Below are 20,252 nucleotides of genomic sequence, written 5' to 3' on the forward strand. Positions count from 1 at the left end.
TAAGCAAAGATTTATCCTTAACCAGTTACATCAAGTTTTACTACTACAACATTGCTGGTAATCAGAAGGGGAGTATGCTCTTTATTCAAGTCCAATATCTGAAAGGTGGTGACCCATGTTGTAGCTAAGCATGTGAAAACATTTTTTGTAGCAGTAAAAAGAAAAATCAAAAATCAGGACAAGGATTTGCTAAAAAAAAAAAAAAAAAAGCCACCTTATTTGCTTGAAACTAAAAAACAATAAAAAGGATGAAGGCACGACTAAAATCAGCTTCATGAGTAGGGAATTCACTTCAGGAGTTGCCCGTGATCAATATGAGTAGTTAATTAGAGCTGAGAAAATAATTTATAACCAAAAAGCTTCTAGCCAAATTTACTCCAATTATGGAATTATGTGAAAAACAGATTGCTCATTACACATACTTATTTACTATCTGAATTTACAAAAACTTGAATATTGTGTTTGTATTATGTGGATTGAATGCAACCATAGTGTTCACCAAACACACATATAGGGTTAAAGGGGTCACAGTACACAGAAGTAGAGCTGGCCAGAAACAGCAGGAGGAAAGAAAACTTCCTAAAATAATAATGATAATAAAATAAGAGTAAAAGCAAACAAGATTTCTGCCAAAAATCTAAAGATGCATCTGAAAGATGTATTAATATTTTCCACAGCAACAGATGCATTCCACAAAACTAATACTGCACTGGGTATTGTTGTTCAGAAATGTTGTGGAAACTTGCCTATTCTCTGTGCTACGTATCATTCCAATTTATCTAAGGCCTCAGTTATTCAAGGTAAGATTTTTGCATGCTACTGACCATGAATTTCAAAGACTTGACACATGATGGGAGGGAAAATTGGACTGAAGTACTTCCTTTCCATTCATGACTCAGGCAGACAGAACTAATAGATATTTTCATTAAGCCTAACTTTTAAAACATGCATTTAAAGTACTTTTTTCCCCATGAATTATAATTAACTAGATAATTTCCTCTTTTGAACTTTTCTGAAAAAATAATGGACAAGAAAGCAAACTGTCTAAAAATATTCTAAGAAAATTATCCTTCTTTGGGCAACCATCAAATCAGGAGAAAACTACAAGTGTATTTTTTAATATAAAAATAATACAAATGCAAAATAAAAAATGCAAAAAAAAAAAAAAAAAAAAAAAAAACAAGCAAAAATTAATAGAAACCCCCAAAATAAATAAAATAGACCAAAATAAAAGCTTAAAAGATTAAAGAAAGGCTTCTTAATTAGTTCAAATATGGATAATATTGTTTTTATTAGTTTATTTTCTTTTTATTAAAATTAGTATTTGTTGTTTTTAATAACCTCTTCCTGATTTTGTTTATAAATAAAGGTAACAGTAGTGTACTGTTGGCTCACAAAAAAAGGGGGGGGGGGGGGGAAGGAGGAGGGTTAGTAAGCTAGAAATTATATAACAAATTCAATAATCTTCCTGTTTTTGTAAGACACTATACCAAAAAGTGTATGAAAGTTGCTTTTGTTCAGTGTGTGTTTGTCTGTTTCTTTCAGTTCTACCTGGAATCAAAACAACTACAACCACCACCTATGTCTTCCATGACAGAACTCCCCTTTTAATTTTTGGCCAGTTCTCTTTTGGATACCTTCTCTCCCTATTGTGTTGATTAGTGAATTAACCTCTCTAAAACATATCACATCCATTGCAAAGCTTTGAACTCTTGTCCTTTTTACCTGCAACTAAATGAGCGTGTGGGCTTACTGCTAGCAGTAAGCTGATGTGAATAAGACATGATTGTTTAAGAGTTCTTTGATGAAAAATTCAGAGGCATGTCAGATCAGTTACAGTGAATTCTTACTGCAGTTCAAGTGAATGTTTGTTAACAGTTTTTCCCTGTATTTGCTCAGCTCTATTTAATGGAGCATGCTTGACCTCCAACACAGTGTATTTCTTGCAGTATGCTAGCTGAAGTCACAGTTAAGAGGAACAAACCTGAGCTGCATTGCTAAGAACAAAAGTCATGTTTGCTGGTAATCAACCCAAAGAGGGAAACCTACTGATGGCTAGATGGAAGGGAAGGAGGATACGGGTTCATAGTCACCATGGATGTATGCTGGGTATCAGGGAGAGAGACAAGGTTGAATAAGCATGCCTTAGTGGAGGACTACTGAGTGCCGAAGCCAGGCTGGCCCTGTACAGCCATACAGCTTCAGAAACAGACAGCAGCATGCAGTTACCTGAGGTTTCTTCACCTTAATGATCCAGGTGGGAGGCACAATGACAGCTGCGTGAGCCCCCAGGGAACACGGCTCCTCAATGTGATGTAGCATGAAGCAGGTGACTTTGTTGTGAAACTGGAGAGAAGCAAATGAGTACCGTCAATAAGGAGGTCACGAAAGACAAAGGAGAAGCATGGAGAGGAAGAAGAAAATGACACTGAGAAAACTGGACCAATGCTCCCAATTGTGTCATCCTCAAGTTCACCCCCAAATCCTAGGAGCTTTAAGAACATAAAACTAAAGATCACCTTTCTTAGCCATGGTTTATACCAATGGGGAAAAAAAAATCTCTCCTACATAGATAAACAAAGATTAAAGCTCATAAACCATCCTGACAGTGCTAAATGTATTAAAATCCCTTTGACTCTTTGAGCTGGCAGCAGTGTTGTGTTGATGGTAGGTAGCCAGTGACTACACTGGGCAGCAAGACTCTTCTCCTGGAAGGATTCATGTGTTAATCAGCTAAAATTATGGTGGTTTTGAGCAAAAGGAAAAGAAATGGCAAAACTGGGGGTGATTCACTGAGAGAAGGAACCCTGAAAGCAGGGACAAACAGAATTAATTGCTTTGAGGCCACTCAGTGAAGCTGCTACCACTTGCCTTGAATACTGTCCACTTACCGCCAGCTTGCACCAGGAACAACTGATGGCCACAATCTCTTTACTATGGAAGGAGAACTTCTGCTGAAAGCCCTACAACAAACAGGAGAAAAAGAATTAAATTCCTCCTGACTACAACAAAATTTACAACTTAAGCTCTTGTTGGGAAACTGATAGGCTAAATCAGTTCAGTGCAGTCAGATACTTTGGTCCAGCCTCCAAGCTCTTAACCATCAAAATGATTTTGTAGGGATATAATAATAACAGGATTCATAGAGAAGGTTCTTCAGCTAAGGCATGTGCGCACTCCTCTATCTCTCTATCTCACTCCCTCATCCCCACCCTCCCCCCAATCTTTAGAGACAGAAACATTTTACTGCATTTTTAAAATTGTAGAGTTAAACAGGGAAAGGAAGAAGAAGAAACAGACAAGGAATGACTATTTTAATGGGTTTCTAGAGATATGACTAAGATTCAGATTTTCTGTGGAACAGAACATTCTTTCATTGCAGTCTTTTTTTTCCTAAATATATATATATATTTAAAAAATGTTTTTTTTTATTATTGTTATTATTTATTTTTTTTTAATGCACAGTTGAATCAACTATGTTGTCCGTCTGGAAATGTTTCATTTGGGAAATTAAGTTTACTGTTTTATTAAGCTGACTCAGATCAAAATCCTTTTAGTCAACTCAAAAAAAAAAAAAGTCTAATTCAAATAAAAAAGTTATTTATATGTATATTTCTATAGGTTTAAAGAGAAAAAAAAAAAAAAAAAAAAAAAACATTATCATCAAATATGAGATTTTATTCTCCTACAGAAGAGTTTAATTTTGTAGAATGCTATTTCAGCAGATGTATTTTTTTCCTCTAAATTCTAAGTCTGGAAAAGACCATTGGGTCAAATATACTCTTCTTGCACATAACACAGGTGACAAAGTGTAACTAGAGTTATAGCCTAAAAATTTGTGTTCACTTAGAGCTTATTTAACCTGAAAAAGAGTTGATCTGGGTTAATGTCCAGCACTCCACTGAACAGTTTGTCATAGACACCTTCAATGTTAAGTCTAGATTTATTTCAATTTGCAGTTGTCTGGATCCTTTTTTCTCTGTCTTTTATCAGGCCTTTCTTTACCACATTAAGTAGCCTTTCAGTACCCAGAATTTTCTGCCTAATTGAAAGTCTCTCTATCAGGTCGTGAGGTTATGAGTCAGTTTTCTTTTTGATAAACAGTACTACCTAAATTTCCCACATGCTGGTCAATATCCAAGACCCAAGGAAAAGAATTATAGTAATCTGATTTAGTAACATCTAGAAGGACGTTTCTTCACTGCATCCATAATTAAGGTCCTAGCTGCTGTGGAATTAGATGAATATATGCAAGACAGATACATGCAGGAAAAATGAGACTATTAGGACACTAATGGTATGCTTGACAATGACAAACAGAGCAAGGAGAAATAAACAACCAAAAACTCATCCAGAGGTACAACGCTCTTGTCAGCTGCAAGACTGAGCTACAGTCTGTCCATAAGCAGGAGCTGAGGACAGCCCTATCAGTGCACTGATGGGGAGGAGGTTCTCCCCATCTACCTGCTATGCAGAAATATACATTTCAGCTAGTTCTTCAGGTGTCCCCAGTGTGTATTCAAACCAACTTGCCAGATAGACCACACCACTAACTTAGGACAAGTCCCTAAACTTTTAACTTACGCCACTTCTGTCTAGAATTTTTTTTAAATCCTTACCCTGGTATCTAAGGTCTTAAATTCAGAGAAACTCAAAGAGCAGGTTCTTCATAATGGGGATGATTTAGTATGTTCGAGTTTAGTAACAGATCATGTCTAAATGGCTTCACAAAGACAAGCCATCCAGCTGCTTCTGCCTGGGCAGATCCAATCTTCTATTCAGTACAAAAGCATTTCCATTGCACAAGAGCAAACAGAGAGATAGTATGTATGACAAGTGCTGAAACTGGACAAAGCACTTTATTCTTATTCACTTAGTCTAGTGCTTCTTACTGTTTCTTACAAATCTTACTCTTTCTTGTCCCAAAGTATTAAAAATAATCATCCTCTCATGGTCATGAAATGTTTAGTTTTGTTCTGGTCTGTAACAAGCAGGAGAGAAATCATCTCCCAAAATCTATACTAAAAAACCTAAAATTCAGGACATTAATTCCTCAGCCCATCAATGATATATTTTAAGCACATGGACTGACTGAGCAGCTTGTCTGGTTCTGGGTGGACTGCTTTTCATTTATTCAGTAAACTATTTGTCTTTTAGGGAGTCATAAGAGAAAATGATACAGCAATAAAAACATATTAATGGTAAGTAACAATGAAACACTTTTCACCCTCAACTTGCATTAAAAATATGAACTAATTCTTCCTAAAGATACGTGTTTGAAGTAAGATAGTAATTATTTGAAAGCTAAATTTTCAAATAAAGAAAGTGATGAAATAAAGTGATGTACTACAGGTCACAGTGAGATTTGATGTGGACTATTAGGTTGAAACATTGTGGGACCCCATACTCCACCAAAAATTCACTCTTCCTCCTTTCCTCACTGAGAAAAACTTTGTGAGAATATCAGCCTATCAGTACCTGATTAGCCCTGATTCACTGGCAATCAATTTCTGTGCAACATATGAAATTCCTTGCTGTGAATTGTTCCTGTGTAAGTAAATATTTGTGCATACCAGAGGAAACACATTCGGAGGAAAAGAGCACCTGAATCCCCAGACTGAACTGGTTATTACAATCTGCGTAAATAATTGGGGATCAAAGCCCCCATTAATAAAGGCACTCACACACACATACATAGCACATAGGGTTCCATAGCTCCAACATATTTTGGCTATATCCTCTAACCTCTTTTAACCTCTTTATCATGACATCTGCAGAAAAATACAATTCCTTCTGAACTTCCCCCCACCAGTAACGACTGATAGGAATTTTAGGACAGACTGGTTACACTGGCCACATTCATGTAACCAGCACAGGTCTTGATGTAACAGACAGCAAAAACTCCCCTTGTAAAATGAAATCCAAATGCCGTTAGGGGAGATCCAATGTAGAATGGCAGAGATGGCATGCTATACAAATGCTGCCTGTGAAGTGCCTCCTTGCACTGTTCACATGTCACTTTTTATAAAAGGGTACCATGTTTGTATGGTGTGCCTTGCCGCAACTAATAATCTACACCAGCATTCAGATACAAATCTGATTTCTTCTGACTAAAGTGCCACGCCATGGAGATTAGACACAATCTTTCTTACCAGTTGATGGTAAGATGGAAACAAAAACATAAAACAGTGCTAGAGAAAGAAAATCAAATCCCTGTGTTATTTAAATATCTCTCACCAAATTTCAGAGGTTCATAAAATTTCAGAAGAAATGTCCTCAGGAGATAAGGCTCTTCTTACTCCTTTTAATAGCTTTTTGGAAACAAATTTTTGTTTTGCCACATCAATAATGAATGTGAAGCAGTCTCACAAATCCTAGTCTGCTGACAGAAAGCAACAGCCTTTTTTTTTTTTTTTTTCCCAGAAGCCTGAAAAAAATATGCAATCACAATTTTGGTGCAGAGAATAGTACTATAAGAGCGCAATATTGGCACAGGGTTGATTTAACCAAGAAAAAAAAAAAAACTCAAGGAGCCACTGACTTCTTCCTCATCATTTTCATTAGCCAGTGCAGCACAATGGTCCAGTTCATAGGATATGCTCATTCCTGCATAGGTGTAACTGCCTTTTCTCTTACCATGCGTGAATCAGGGCTGCTACCACTCAACACATCAGTCTTGTCATTTTCTGCTTAAGAGAGGTTAAGTATTTAGCAAAGAAAAAATTCCATGACGGGAAGTAGCTACTGACTACCCTGAAAGCATATGTGCCCAGAGTTGTGTTTGTGCTGCATGGGCAGTCTTACCTTTCCACACTGCTTACATTTCCCCTCCTGTCTCCGCCTGTGCACCCAGTGATGTCGGACAAAGTTCTGCATGAGAAGGACAAGGAAAATGTTACAGAAAGTGATGGCAGCTTGCATTCAGAAGGTACCACCTATGTGAAATTGATTTACAGACATCAAAGAAAGGGTCCCTTCCCCCCAGTCATTTCTGGAGTAAAATGCAGTAATCCCCCCTTGAAAACCTCAGAGACAATCAAAACTACATGAAGCAAAAGGACAAGACAGGGTTATTTATCCATGTCAAAGTGTGTCCAGAACTACTTCTTTGTTGTCCTCCTATAAAAAGAAGAAAGCACATTACATGAAAATAAGCAGTACCTAAATAAAGAGCACAGAAGGACCAAAAGGCCAATGTATTTAGCCACAACACAGGGCCTTGTTATATTTTACTTGGAAATACACCCTTAAAAGGCAAAAATATTGCAAGTCAGTGAAGTAGTCTGGAGTCTTTACACCCTGGATGGCATCAAGAGGTGGGCAAGAGAATGGAGGATGTGCAGGATTGCAGTGCTCCTGTGCAGGCAAGGGTGTTAGAAGGAGCCTCACTTGTGCCCTGCTGTTATGCCAGCCTGCACAGCAGAACTCACGTGGCAGGGAACAGAGCTACCTCTACTAAGAGCAAGCTGTGACATGATCCTACCAAAGAAAGAGGAGGAGAGTCTCTGAGTTTCCCCATCTCTGCTTTTGGGGAAATGAAGATGAACAGTGGTTCTTTCTTAAACAAGTTGCATTATATTTCTCCCCCATAGCTACCAAAAATGAAACAGAACAAGCAACAGAAGTCACTTCCAAGTCTTCTTCTGTACTGTGATTACTCATGGAAAAAGGGCTTCCATCATACCAGACTAGCAGCCAAAACAACTATAGCAGTAAGGGTTGTGGGTTTTTGTTTGTTTGTTTGTTTGTTTGTTTGTTTTGTTGTTGTTGGTTTTTTTTGTTTTGTTTTTTATTCCCTCTTTAATTAAAACAATCAAACAAAAACAACAACAAAAACCACCACCACAATCTAATGTGTAAATAAGTTTCAACAACTATCCTTTTTTGTTGGTGGTGGTTTTGTTGTTGAGGGGTTTGGGGATTAGGGCTTTTTATTCATTTGTTTTGTTTTCTTTTGGAACCACTGACTTCCAACTCTGTAAAAAATATATAAATATAGCTATAAAAACAGATGTAAGAACAGTAAATACCCAGTACCTTAAAGGGAGCTGAATTCATACAGTAGTTGGATGCAAACCATGGGGTTTTAGAATGATATTTTGACTAACAAAAACCTTTGAACACTCAAGTTGCTTTAAAGAAAATAATAATAATGATGAGGGAAATGTTCAGTGGAAGTTTAGGAAAGCACAGAAAAGCCAAAATACTAATTCAGGGTCCTAAAAAGGGACCTAAAAAGGTCAGAAAGAAAAATGAAATGCTACAAAAAGAAAAAAGAAAAAAAAAAAAAAAAAAGAGAGAGAGAGAATGGCTGAGTGAATGGGAAAAGAGACAGCAGAAAGACAAAGTGGTTCCTGTCAGTATAAGTAATGTAGCGATTCAGCTAGAATTCATTTTACATTTATTCTGGGGTGAAGAACAGGTCCCACAGGAAATCAATACTCTAAGACTCCTCTGAATCTAGAAGCACTGCTGCAGCTCCACACCAGGTGAATCAGCCCACAAATCAAATGAAAAGCAACCATCATTTGTCCATTACTTACCTCTCTTGGAGACCTGGAACCCCCTTCTCGGAAAGTTGGTTTGCAGCGAAAATTAATCTGGCATTGAAATAAAGGTGTTAGAACTGAAAATGAGCTGAGAGGTTATTCCAATATGTTGATCTAGTCCACACTTCCAAAGTAATTGTTACCTATTAAAATATTTATTTCACTAGTTGAAGAAAGTAACTTACCTGGATGTCAGAAAATCTCTTCACATGCCAAAATAATACTCCTTGCTAAATCTCTACAAAGCCCTCACCTTCATTAAAGCTACGGCTGCCTTCTCAGTTCCATTATTTAAACCATCTCTCCCTTGCCAAGAAGGCAACCATTTCATCTGTGTTTTTTTCCTGAAGAATGTCATTTGCAACCAAAGTGTATTTAAGTTCTCAGAAGTTTATAGGATCTGGAAATCTAACTCTTTAAGACCTTTTTGCACATCCCAGCGTTATGCCTTTATAAATAAGTTCTGTGCAAAAATCATCCTAATTTACGGGGGGGGGGGGAAGTGTACATTATCCTAAATTTCTACCTTTTGTTTAGATCAGGCTGCTTTTATCCACTCAATCCCCAATCACAAGCCACTTGGGGAATATAATACTGTCTCATGCAGTGGTATTGTCTCCTTCAGATGGGAGAGGAAAGGCAGAAAGAGGACAGCAGGAACTTCAATGGAGAGAAGAACTTTTTAGGAAGTCAAAAAGAAAAGGCATAGAATAATTAACAAGGGAATCTGATGAGAAAATCCTAAATAATTTACTAGTGACTGTAATTATAAGACAAGGGATAATGATTTTTAAAGTAATACAGTAGATTTAGATTAGAGTTTAGAAAGAAATTCTTTGCTGAGGGATAGGGGGTGGGGGCAGGGAGGAGGCACTGGAGCAGGTTGCCCAAAGAAGTTTGGAATGTGCCATCCCTGGAAGTGACCAAAGTCAGACTGGATGCGGCTTTGAGCAACCTGGTCTAGTGGGAGGTTTCCCTGCCTATGGTGGAGCTTTGGAACTAGATGACCTTTAAAGGTCCCTTCCAACCCAAACCCAAATCATTCTATGATTTTATGATCTTTTGAGAAAAGAAAATCAACAGAAATGTAAGCAGGGGAATATATATATACATAGACATATTTATAATATATTTTGAAGAAGGGAAAGAGCCAGGAGAAAAGGCCAAAGGATAAATGAATTCACTAAATTGAATGGATTCAAACTTAAGATGACTACTCTTTGAAGAGTAAAACTCTTAAGGATACTACACAACCATGCTTTTTTTATGGAAGTAGAAGGATCGAGTTCCCCAGTTTTGAACACAACCTCCTACTTCCCACAGAAATAAGTTTTTATTCTCATATAATCATGGCCTTCAAAATTATAGCTCAAGGGAGGAAAAAGAAAAAAATGAATGACATTACTTAAAAAGAAAACAAAGCCATAACACAAACTGTAGCCATAGTCATTTGTCTTCCTCCATTGCTCTTCATGAGGAATTGTAATCTATCATTCCATTTCTGAGTCCTAGTAGGTTAGAAAGATCTCTATTTCTTAAATTTATTTTACTTACAACTTAGACCTTTGCAGAGAAAAACAGAAGACTTATATACCAGTTTTAAACTCCACAGAGTTTAAGATGCATGCAAACTTAACAACCTTCTGCCAAGAGGTGAATTTTATGTTTTCTAGAATAGCATAGACAAGCTCAACAGAATGGGTTTTATCTAAGTGCTCATTTGCTACTGCTGGCAAAGCCACCACCGTACTGGGCTATGGAGAGCCAGCATCCCTGATGATTGGAAGTCATGAAAAATTCACTGGTAACATTTTGTGCTGAAAGCATGTGCTAATGCTAATTTCACTGTGGGTAAAAGCATTGGGGGTGGAAATGGTACCTCTCCAACTTGGTATTATGGCAATCACTGTGACATTTGTCAACACAAGCCCAAATACTGGGAAAATAAAAACCCTTTCCAAAGGGTTGCTGCTATAAATTTGTTTTGCATCAACTTCTTTTATGGAGAACAACACTGCAAAACATCTAGGAGTGAAAATGAAGCTCCTATAAAATCCATGGGTATATTCCCACTTGTTTCATCACACATACCCCACCAAGAATGAAAAACAGCAGAGGGGGAGGATTCCTTTTTCACATTCCCAGTTAGGTGTAATGAACAAGAAACACTGATGGGAAGCCTGAACTCCATAATCAATATTCTATAAGCACTTGGAGGGAAAGAGGGCTCCCTGAAGAAGTTGATAAACAGAAAAGATGTCCATAGAAATAATGGCACTATAAAGAAAAGTTTCATGTTTTATACCTCAGAAACAAGAATTTTACTTCTGAGGCTTTGAGGAGAAAACAGCATAGTCTAGTAAATACAGTGGAAAATATTCATAGTAGCACCTTATGCTGCATTGCTCATAATAAATATAGCTGTCATAAGATGAATTATTCTGGGTTTAGCTGGGAATTTTGAAAGGCCAATTTTGCACATGACAGAATACTGCATTTTCTAGTTTCAATTTTCAATCTAGAAATAAAAGGAAAATATCTTTAATTATAAAAATGTGAAAGCATTTTTTTTTCCCCTAACGGTTCACAGGGTTTGAAAAAAATCTATTTTAAAAGATAAGCTGAAATTTTAAGTCAACTTTTTAACAAATACATTGTCAAAACAGCTCTGAAAACCTAATTTGGCATATGGTGTTTTCCAGACTGAAAGCTCAGTATGAGAATTAAATAAACGCGTGTTGCCTGCATCATGCTCCAGAAGATGGCAATGTCTTACCTTCTCTAACTGCTCCATACAAGCATTGTGGACCACAATCTTGCACGCAGCACACTTCCTCCGCAGAGCAGATTTCTGCAAGAGGAAAAGGAGAAGTATGTGGATGGAGGTGCACTATTCTCTACAGGAAAAAAAAAAAGGTTAGCTGTGAAACAGATGTTTTTCTCTTTATAGAATACACATTTTTTCATCTTGGTGTTCTCAGCTGTCCTGTATATTGGAAAAGGATTCTGAAGCTCTTCCAGTTAAAAATCGGACTTCATGAAAGACAGAAGACAGTGGTACTCCAGCTTGTGAACTAACCGTACTAGTCTCATTTTAGGTAGCAGATAAGGAGGTTACAGCACAGATCACCATTCTAAGAGCAAGCAGCCTACAAAGAGTATTGGCAGAGCCAGTGAAAAGAAGAGAAAAAACATACAAGCAAGTCAGAGGACTCAGACCAATTAGGAAGAGTATATCATCACATCTTTATCATACAATATTGATTTTGATGTGCTTGACCACTGCCTTGTAGAAAAAATAAATGAAGTCATTTATCTGAGAATGATAACCTTCTCACTGAATGTTCTTAAACGTTTATGAAATGTTACAACAGGGACAAAATTCTCAACCTAATTATGTTGGTTAGTTTTATTAATTTCAGTAGGGCTTTTAAAATAATTTCCATTGACTCCCATGGGCCAAAGCATAACATAGAGAAGAGAACGCATCCAGGAGAGAGAGTACATTAATTTTTTCTTTTTTTTTTTTCATTGCATATACTCAATTTAATAAACCAGATGAAATTAATTTTATACAAACTTTAATTTACAGACCTGCACTTGAGGGACAGAAATGTTATAAACACACAGTATATTGAGACTGGTTTAAGATTTTTACATTCATTTTTTTTAAGTTAATTTAAATTTCTAATAAATTATTTCATTAGAATTTTCAGTAAATTGTAAATAAACTCTAGAAGAAGCAGGGAAAAACACATCTTTGCCTTACATTATAGTCATTAAAATTTTTATGGAGTCTCATAATTAAGTAAAAATACCCTCATTCTGTGTGCTTCCTTGTACATTTTAATGTTTCACCAGAAGAACCATGGCACTATATAACTCTCCAATATTTCATGTGTTTTGTGACATGTTAACTTTCCAGTCTCCGTATTTACCAAAGAGACTGAGGAATAATACACAGGAATCAATCCCTACAATGAAAAACTGCAAAAATCAAATAAAGATAATGCCTTACAAGCAGCTACTTTTGAATATCTTGATTTGAGTATGTTGCTGGTGGCACTATAAGTAGTTAAAGCCATTTATATTGAGAGAATAGTAAAAATTCAGGCTTTGTCTTTTATACTACTTCTGACTTATTTGATTTATCACAAAATTTCAGCTCCATATTCCAAAGAATATGAATTAATGTTCTGTATAGGCTAGCATTTTTTACAAAGTCTTTTCATTTATAGCTTAGATATATTTTTGGCCATTTCTCCATTAAAAACCTCTGGTCTTACATAGGCCACAAGTAAAAGAGCTAAGACAAACAAAAATCAGGATAGACATGAAAGATTCAATGTCTTCAAATGATTGCAACCAGAGAAGCATTATCTTTTTGACAGTTCAGATTAAACCATCCACAAATAATATTAACTGCATTTCCACCTCCGTCTCTCTAAACTAACAAAAGCCTTTTGCACTGTAACATGTTATAAAAACAGATACCACTTTTCCCAAAGGGAGCCAATAGTACTTAAAATAGAAAATAATCTCAGTCAGGTCAAGCAAAGGCCAGGCAATTAAAAACTGAGCAACTTTAAACTCTGCTTCTTCCTAAATGTGACTTCCTAAATGCTACCATGTAAAACATGCTCCAACATTACCAAATAAAAGTGCAAGTCAGTGGGTGTAATTCACCAGCTATTACAGGCAGTGTTTCCACCTTCCGTAGAGATGCTCTTCTAAAAATCTAAGTCTCAGCCTTGCAGTCATATGCAACACATTATAACATTTTCATGCTACTCTCAATAAGCTAAATCATGAGAAGATGTTTACTTGTTCTATTAAGAACATAAGAACAGTCATATTGGCAGACAAAAATCCTGTCTCCTGCCTTTGCCCAAACCCATTGCCTCAGGACCAGTGTAACTGCAAGGCAAACACATGACGTTTCACTTGAATATTACCCCACAGTATGTATCGTAATATCTGCGACTTCAGCAGTCTCTGTAAACAAGCACACACTTCCCAGGTTTGTCCTTCACGTTTTACACCATGAAGTAACTAATTTGCTTGAGAAGTTATGGGAGATGGATATTAAATTAGAATCATAGAAATTGGAGCTACATGAATCACTGCTGGTTTGGATCAAACAATGTGCTACTAACACTGGAGGTAACTGGTAAATCAAAATACCTCAGTTTGAATCAAGTGATCTGAGTTCTTGTTGCGTTTTTTTTGAGGCAGGCAGCAGGGGCTTAAATGAAGCAAAAAGACAGCATCGCAGAAAAGCAGAAGCACTATTCACAGACATCACAAAGAAAGACTCCCATTACATTTTGCAGTCCAAGAGCCAGGAAACTCACTTGTGCATTGATTCAAAGCAAGGGTTTGAACACAGGATTGCCATTCTCTAATAAAATTTCTCACCTTACCAAAGGAAGTATATTTTTTTTCATTTCTTTTCATCTCTTCTGCTGAAGCAATTTAACTTAAATATTAGGAAAATGAAGAGTTACCGAAGAAAGTAGAAAGTATAACAGCGACTCCATAGTCAAAGAATAGAGGAACATGAGTTAGAGCCAATGAAAATTTTTAATATACAGCAGAAAAGCCTCAATAGAAGTCCAACTTTGAATATTCTATTCATTGCTGGTGAGTGCACTCAATAGTTCAGAAAATTCAGTTCAAATACTTGCAATGAGAAAATCACAAAAATGTGATCAGAATCCTGCTCAGACATCCCAGCAAATGATAATGTGTGTATATATAAATGATATAGGCTCATTCATCTTAACATTTCTGAAATATCTCAGTATCTTAGTTTTTTTTCTTGCCATATTAATCAAAACTACGCATTAAATTCACTCTCATTGCGTAAATAATCTGGGTCATTCAAAATTGTTTGGGGCTTTTTGTTTTCCATGCAATGAAGTATTTAATCAGCAGTCTTTTGTCTTTTTTGCATTCTTTCTTTCAGAACACAGGCATCAACAACAGAAGCAAACATTTCAAACTACCAAGCTTCCGAGCAGTGCACCAATTCAAAGTCAGGCTCATTACATCAGAAGCAGAGAAGAAAATCTGAAAATAACTCACTGAGAATTTGACTTGGCAGCTTTCCTCCCCCAGGTAGCAGAGGTCCCCAGAAACATTTGTCTCCAGCCACAGATGCTCTCCATTCACAGCATTTTCCTATGGAAAAAAAAAAAAAAAAAAAAAAAAAAAAAAGATAATTGTTAAACTGGTTTGTGAAATTCAGCCATGAGGACAGAGAAGGAAAAAATGTTATATCCTATTTTCACCATAAATAAAATAAATAATAAATAAGTAAACACACCATGTGTTGTTTTGATTTTCTGCAACACTAAGACATGAAAATATTAAGCTAGCTGAACACCCCTCTTCAAAGTGATGATGCAAGGAATGATTTGTAACCAGTGAGAACCAAACTATTTCAATGAACAGCACAGAAAGACTTCACCCATTTTCTTCCCACTGTGCCTAGTTTAACTGAGACTCTAAATTTCATCAATTGATGCTTATGAGTTTATAGGACGTATACAGAATTCTAAAGAAATAGAAAGCAAGAGAAATGAAGCTAAATGATGACTAGTGAGCTTTCAATTACAAAAGCTCCAAAATCCAAGAACTGGCTCTAGAAATGCAAAAATGACATATTGCTTTAGGATGACAAGATAGTTTAGACAAGGAAAAATAAAATCTTTAAAATAGATGGCTCAGCACATGCTTATGAAAACATCCACAAAATATGAACTATCCAGAAGAGACCAGACTTTAAATTTTTATCTGAAAGTATGATGCATTCAGCTGAGCAATACTCTCAGAAATCTACCTAGCACACTGATAGTTATTAGTGATTAACAAGGCAATCTGATTTTCTTCAGCAGTCTCCTCATTTAACCAAATCTGCCCCTTACTTCTTTAAAAATTCTTGGTCTGAGGAAATTCAGTTGTAGAAAGACTATGGTTTTCACTCTGCTATAATTCTGGCTCAGCTAAAAAGACTAAGAAGTTTACTGTACACTATTTGAGCAAAGTGAATAAACAGGATTTCTGCTCAGCCAGAATTAGAGCATGATGGAAAACGCTTTGACAGTCTCTGACATTTGGTTCCCACACTGCAGAAGTCACAAACGATGACGCTTACCAAACAGATGGCGTCCGACAGCAGGATGCTCTGAAATAGCCATTTTGGCTAAAATAATTTATTTTAAATTCCACTGACAGTTTCAAAGTGACTAAACGATAAAGTTTCTCTTGCCATGTGGATTTCTTAAGTAAAACAGAGAAGCAGAAGTGGCAAAATCCTTTGTGTTCTGGAGTACACATGCATCCACAAAAGCCAAGATTTAGGCAAATCTGCACATGGTGCCTACCACAAATATGATGCTCACTTCCAATAAAACAAAAGGAAAAGAACAATACAGGTTTTTCTGGTGAGAGACCTACCTGTCCACAGGCCACCTAACTTCATCAGAAATTTTCCCATTAACATCATACTCAGTATTACCTCTCAGCACTAGGAGCTGGACAAAAACAAGATGTGGATTCCAGTCTACTGCCATTGCACTAACTGAACTTCAGTTGGCTGCACACTATTCTGTACCTTCATTCCTTCTTATCCTATCATCTGCCTGAATCACAGGCTCTTTGGGACAGAGATTTTCCTGAACTGTACTGTTCAGTACATAATAGCTTAGAGCTGAGGCTTCATAATTCAAAATAGCTTCCAAGGACTTGAACTCACTTAAAGTTTTCAAGCCTTACTCGGACGATAAAAATATATTGAGACTAGAAATTCTTTCCCTTCAAGTTTATGCTTATATTAAAGCAGTTTTCCCCAGCAAGAACTGTATCAGTTTTACAGCACTTCATGGAAGCCTAGTCACATCATGCTAATAAAATTACTATGCCCACAGTATTGACCAAAATATTAAATTCCTGTCTAGTTTATGAGGAGACAGATAGAACGAGGACCAAAGCATGAGGATATGAGCTCAGAGTGTTTGACCTGAGCAGTTTCCCTGCTGAAGTAGCAGGGAATGCAAGCTCACGTTATAACCCAGAGTTCAATTTTACAGATTATAAAAGATGGTTAGGAAGGATCAACTTGGGAAGCTAAGTAAGAAAGCTCAAAGCTCCTGGGACATAACTTTTAATCAGGAATAAAAATTCCATTAAAAAATAGATTAAATATTCCTTCATACAGACTACATGCACATAACTTGCCATCCAGGATTTCTAAAGATAAAGTGGCCTATTTCCATAACCTAGTTTAGACTGATTGAGTTTGTTCTCCATTGTTCCCAGGCTCTATCATAGATTCATGTCTGATTTTCCATCACAGTGTAAATAAAGTAAGTAGTCTACAGGGATGACCTTTCTAGTTCATGCAATGAGAGAGTTCAGACAAGACTAGATAATAAGAGTGTAAATAACCTGATCTGTGCCTCCAGATATCCACTGCCACAAACAATTTCACAACATTGTGCAAGAAAATTCACAATTTCAATTCTAGCAAACTGACATCTCAAAAATCTTTTCATCCTGAATCAGAGAAAAAAGAAAAAAGAAAAAAAAAAAGCTTTCCCAAAGAGCAAAACCCTCCCCCAAAGAGATTTGACTGCCAATTACTTTGTCTCAATAAGATCAAAAGGAATTATTTGGACTTCACCATTTTGAATTTTACACGGCACTGTCGTACCACAGATGGCATGTTTTGTTACTGCTTATGAAAATCAAAATTATATAGTCAAAGGAAAATGCTTTGACCTTTTCCAAGCCCAATTTTTCATTCACTTACAATAGGAAGATCTGAAAAAAATCAATACGTTTATACTATGCATTTTGACTTCAACAAATTGGTATTACCGCTCAAATTTACAGGCAGTATTCCACAACTTACTGGACAAAAGGGTATCCGCCTGCCAATGCATAAGCTGACAGAGATCACTGGGATCACCTCTAGAATGAGCTTCTGCATAACACAAAACTGAAGCACAGTAAAGTCTACATCATCACATGTGGATTTTGACAGAGATTTTTCTGCAGAAGATTTGAGTTCAGCAACCTTTTCATAAATAATTTGCCAGTTTAGTTCATTTCGCACTTGATGTTTTTATGTTGGGTTTAGGCGTAAATGGCAGCTAAAGAGGCAGCCATCCTCTTTCTGTCCCTGACCACACAGACCCTACTCTCATGCTCTTGCCATTTCCCTCGTGTTAGATCTGGTGGCTGTGAAGCTATACATGAATCAGTTCTACTGCTGGGAAAAAAATAAAAAACCTACTAAAACAGATAGACAAAATGACTCACCCTGTGATCCCACAACTGCTGGATCTGACACAGGGAGTGGTGGGTTAAGTAGAACTGATGCTTTTGGTACCAACCCAGCATTAGAACAGGTTAGCTGATATGTCAAATCATGCTTTTAGGCTGATGTGCTTTGCTTTGACTTGCTCTTTAGAAAAGGGACACTGTCCATCATCTTGGATAAAACAAGAATGAGCATGGCCTGTTAAAAGGAGGACTGGGAACTCTGATTCCTCACCTGGCTTTCCAACTGTTGCAAGTGTGTGCAATGCCCTGTGATGAGAAAGATCCCCCGCTCACTGAGGCAGAGGCAGCAGTGCTTTCCTGGCAGATGCAGCCTGCCCCACAGGGGCCATGCAGACTCAATATGCTCTCCCAGATGGAGACCTCCCATTTGATTGTTCTTGATCTGCTACCACCTTATAGCAAACTAAAATAGTTTCAGTATGACAAACATTCTTTACATATGAAACAAGAAATGTGCAATCCCCCTCCTCTCCTCACCCCCCCCCCCCCCCCCAGAGTGAAAGAAAAACAGGAAATCATGGACTAGGAGTCTGGGAACAATGTAATTGCATGCATCTGATCATAACTTGCTTTGCACATTTCACTACGTCAACTTGGTTTCTTCATTTAAGTGACCCAGCATGGTTAAATGACAGAGCAGGTATTACAGGTTTTTTCCTAAAGCCCTCCAGTATCTCCATACTTTACTGCTCTTCAAGCTGCAGTCATTATGGTTTCAAAGGCAATGCAAACAAACTTGAGGAATTTGCTGTTAAGGATACATGGACATTCAGCCAAACAGATTAGCCAGTCCTCCCAAAGTTTTAGTTTAAAGGACCTGTAAAAGCCCTTGTAACAGGAGTGGAGCTCTAGTCCACTCCTGCCATGGCTGGCATTTGAAAAAAAAAAAAAAAAATCTGTAAGATAGATTTCTAAGATACATTATTAAGGTGTTTTTTTTTTTTCCTTTGTTAACACTACAGTGACAGAGATCAATCTTCTTACACATACACATTTGGATGATAAAGTTATGATTAATATATAATTAGTGTTCATCAATACTAATGTAATTAAACATATTTGCAAGCAAAAATGATCAGATTTAGCCCTTTTCTTGACAAGGGCACTATCAAGCAGAAACAAATTTGTTTCAATGTCTTTTTCCCAACTGTCTGTTTCTTATGCTTGGCTTATGTTTTACTCTAAACCTTGAAATTTCAGAGTTGGTAATGCTCATGTTGGAAACCAAAATATCCCAAACATTTTTTGTTGTTGTTGACTTATATTCTCAGTTTTAACTCCATCTTCACACATTTCAATTTGAGAATATTTTTTTTTGTAGAAATCACTTTCTCTTTAATTATTACAAGTGTAATGCATGAATATAAAACAAAGTAAAACCCAAAACAGAGATATGATACTGTATCATTATTTAAAAAAAAAAAAAAAAAAGATAAAAAAAAGCAGCCTTGAAGATATGAATATCCAAAATTCTGAATTACTTTAGGGAGCTTCAGCTTTTAAGTTTAGGTTCACCACATTCTCCATCTGTTTTCTGCTATTCTTGTTTCCCACCCCACCAGGCTTTCCCATGTCCCTGCATCCATTGCCCACTCCTGTATTCTCTGCTGAGCTTTTGAGATTGTCATTACCATCATCTGAAAATTTATCTTTATGCAAAAGGAGAACAATTGTATTTGTCTTCATGGAGGAGCAATGTCCAGATGCTATCAACTGAGATGATGATTCCCTATGCTTTCATGAACCATTATTTTAGCTGACAGTAGCTCAACTTCAGTCTTTTTGGCAACAATGGGGAAAAATATTTTAGAAAGGGCACTTTCTGTAATATCATTGTAACCTCTATACCTCTGAGAAATTACAGATGGCCACCATTTTGAAATATGACAGCCCCCTTTTCCTCCTTTGATCTCTCTAGAAAGAGCATTAGTTCTTTTCCAGGAAAAAAGAAACAGCAATGTAGGATTATTGATCCTGAACACATTGCTTCATAAGTCATTCGTACACAAAATTTCTGCAGCTTTTTTTTTTTTTTTTTTTTTTTTTTTTTTAAGTATGCATGGGCTTGCACTCATCACTATTTCAGGGGAACTAAAGTTCCCAGTGCCTTGTCATGTTTTTATGTGACTAATGGAATACCCATACCCCAGGGTCTTCCTCTCTCATGTGAGCATCTGATGATGTACATGTATTTTCAATTGAATTTTCAGTTCCCAATTACAAAACTTAGTCTTGCAGAAACTGTAACGAAAGGGAAATATCGTTTGGTGTAAAAATGAGTATAGCTTTTAGGAAATGATGATACAGAAGCCAAACCATTCACACGGAAAAGAAATACATTTATCTATGTTA

General features: G+C 36.7%; 1 protein-coding gene across 4 annotated transcripts in view; it reads right to left on the minus strand.

Annotated features, from left to right (window-relative positions):
- DGKI (diacylglycerol kinase iota) overlaps positions 1-20,252 on the minus strand; it is a 174,806-nt gene that overhangs the window by 112,195 nt on the left and 42,359 nt on the right. For 3 of the 4 annotated variants that reach the window (XM_084303471.1, XM_084303474.1, XM_084303473.1), the window contains exons 3-8: positions 14,637-14,732; positions 11,326-11,400; positions 8,544-8,600; positions 6,805-6,870; positions 2,892-2,963; positions 2,230-2,346 (exon numbers count right to left, since the gene is read on the minus strand). In XM_084303471.1, the coding sequence (XP_084159597.1) occupies positions 2,230-2,346; positions 2,892-2,963; positions 6,805-6,870; positions 8,544-8,600; positions 11,326-11,400; positions 14,637-14,732 (483 nt within the window). The remainder of the gene's footprint in view (positions 1-2,229; positions 2,347-2,891; positions 2,964-6,804; positions 6,871-8,543; positions 8,601-11,325; positions 11,401-14,636; positions 14,733-20,252) is intronic. The other variant, XM_084303472.1, reaches the window with a different exon arrangement.

This window comes from Netta rufina, assembly GCF_964035555.1.
Source record: "Netta rufina genome assembly, chromosome: 1".
Lineage (NCBI taxonomy): Eukaryota > Metazoa > Chordata > Aves > Anseriformes > Anatidae > Netta > Netta rufina.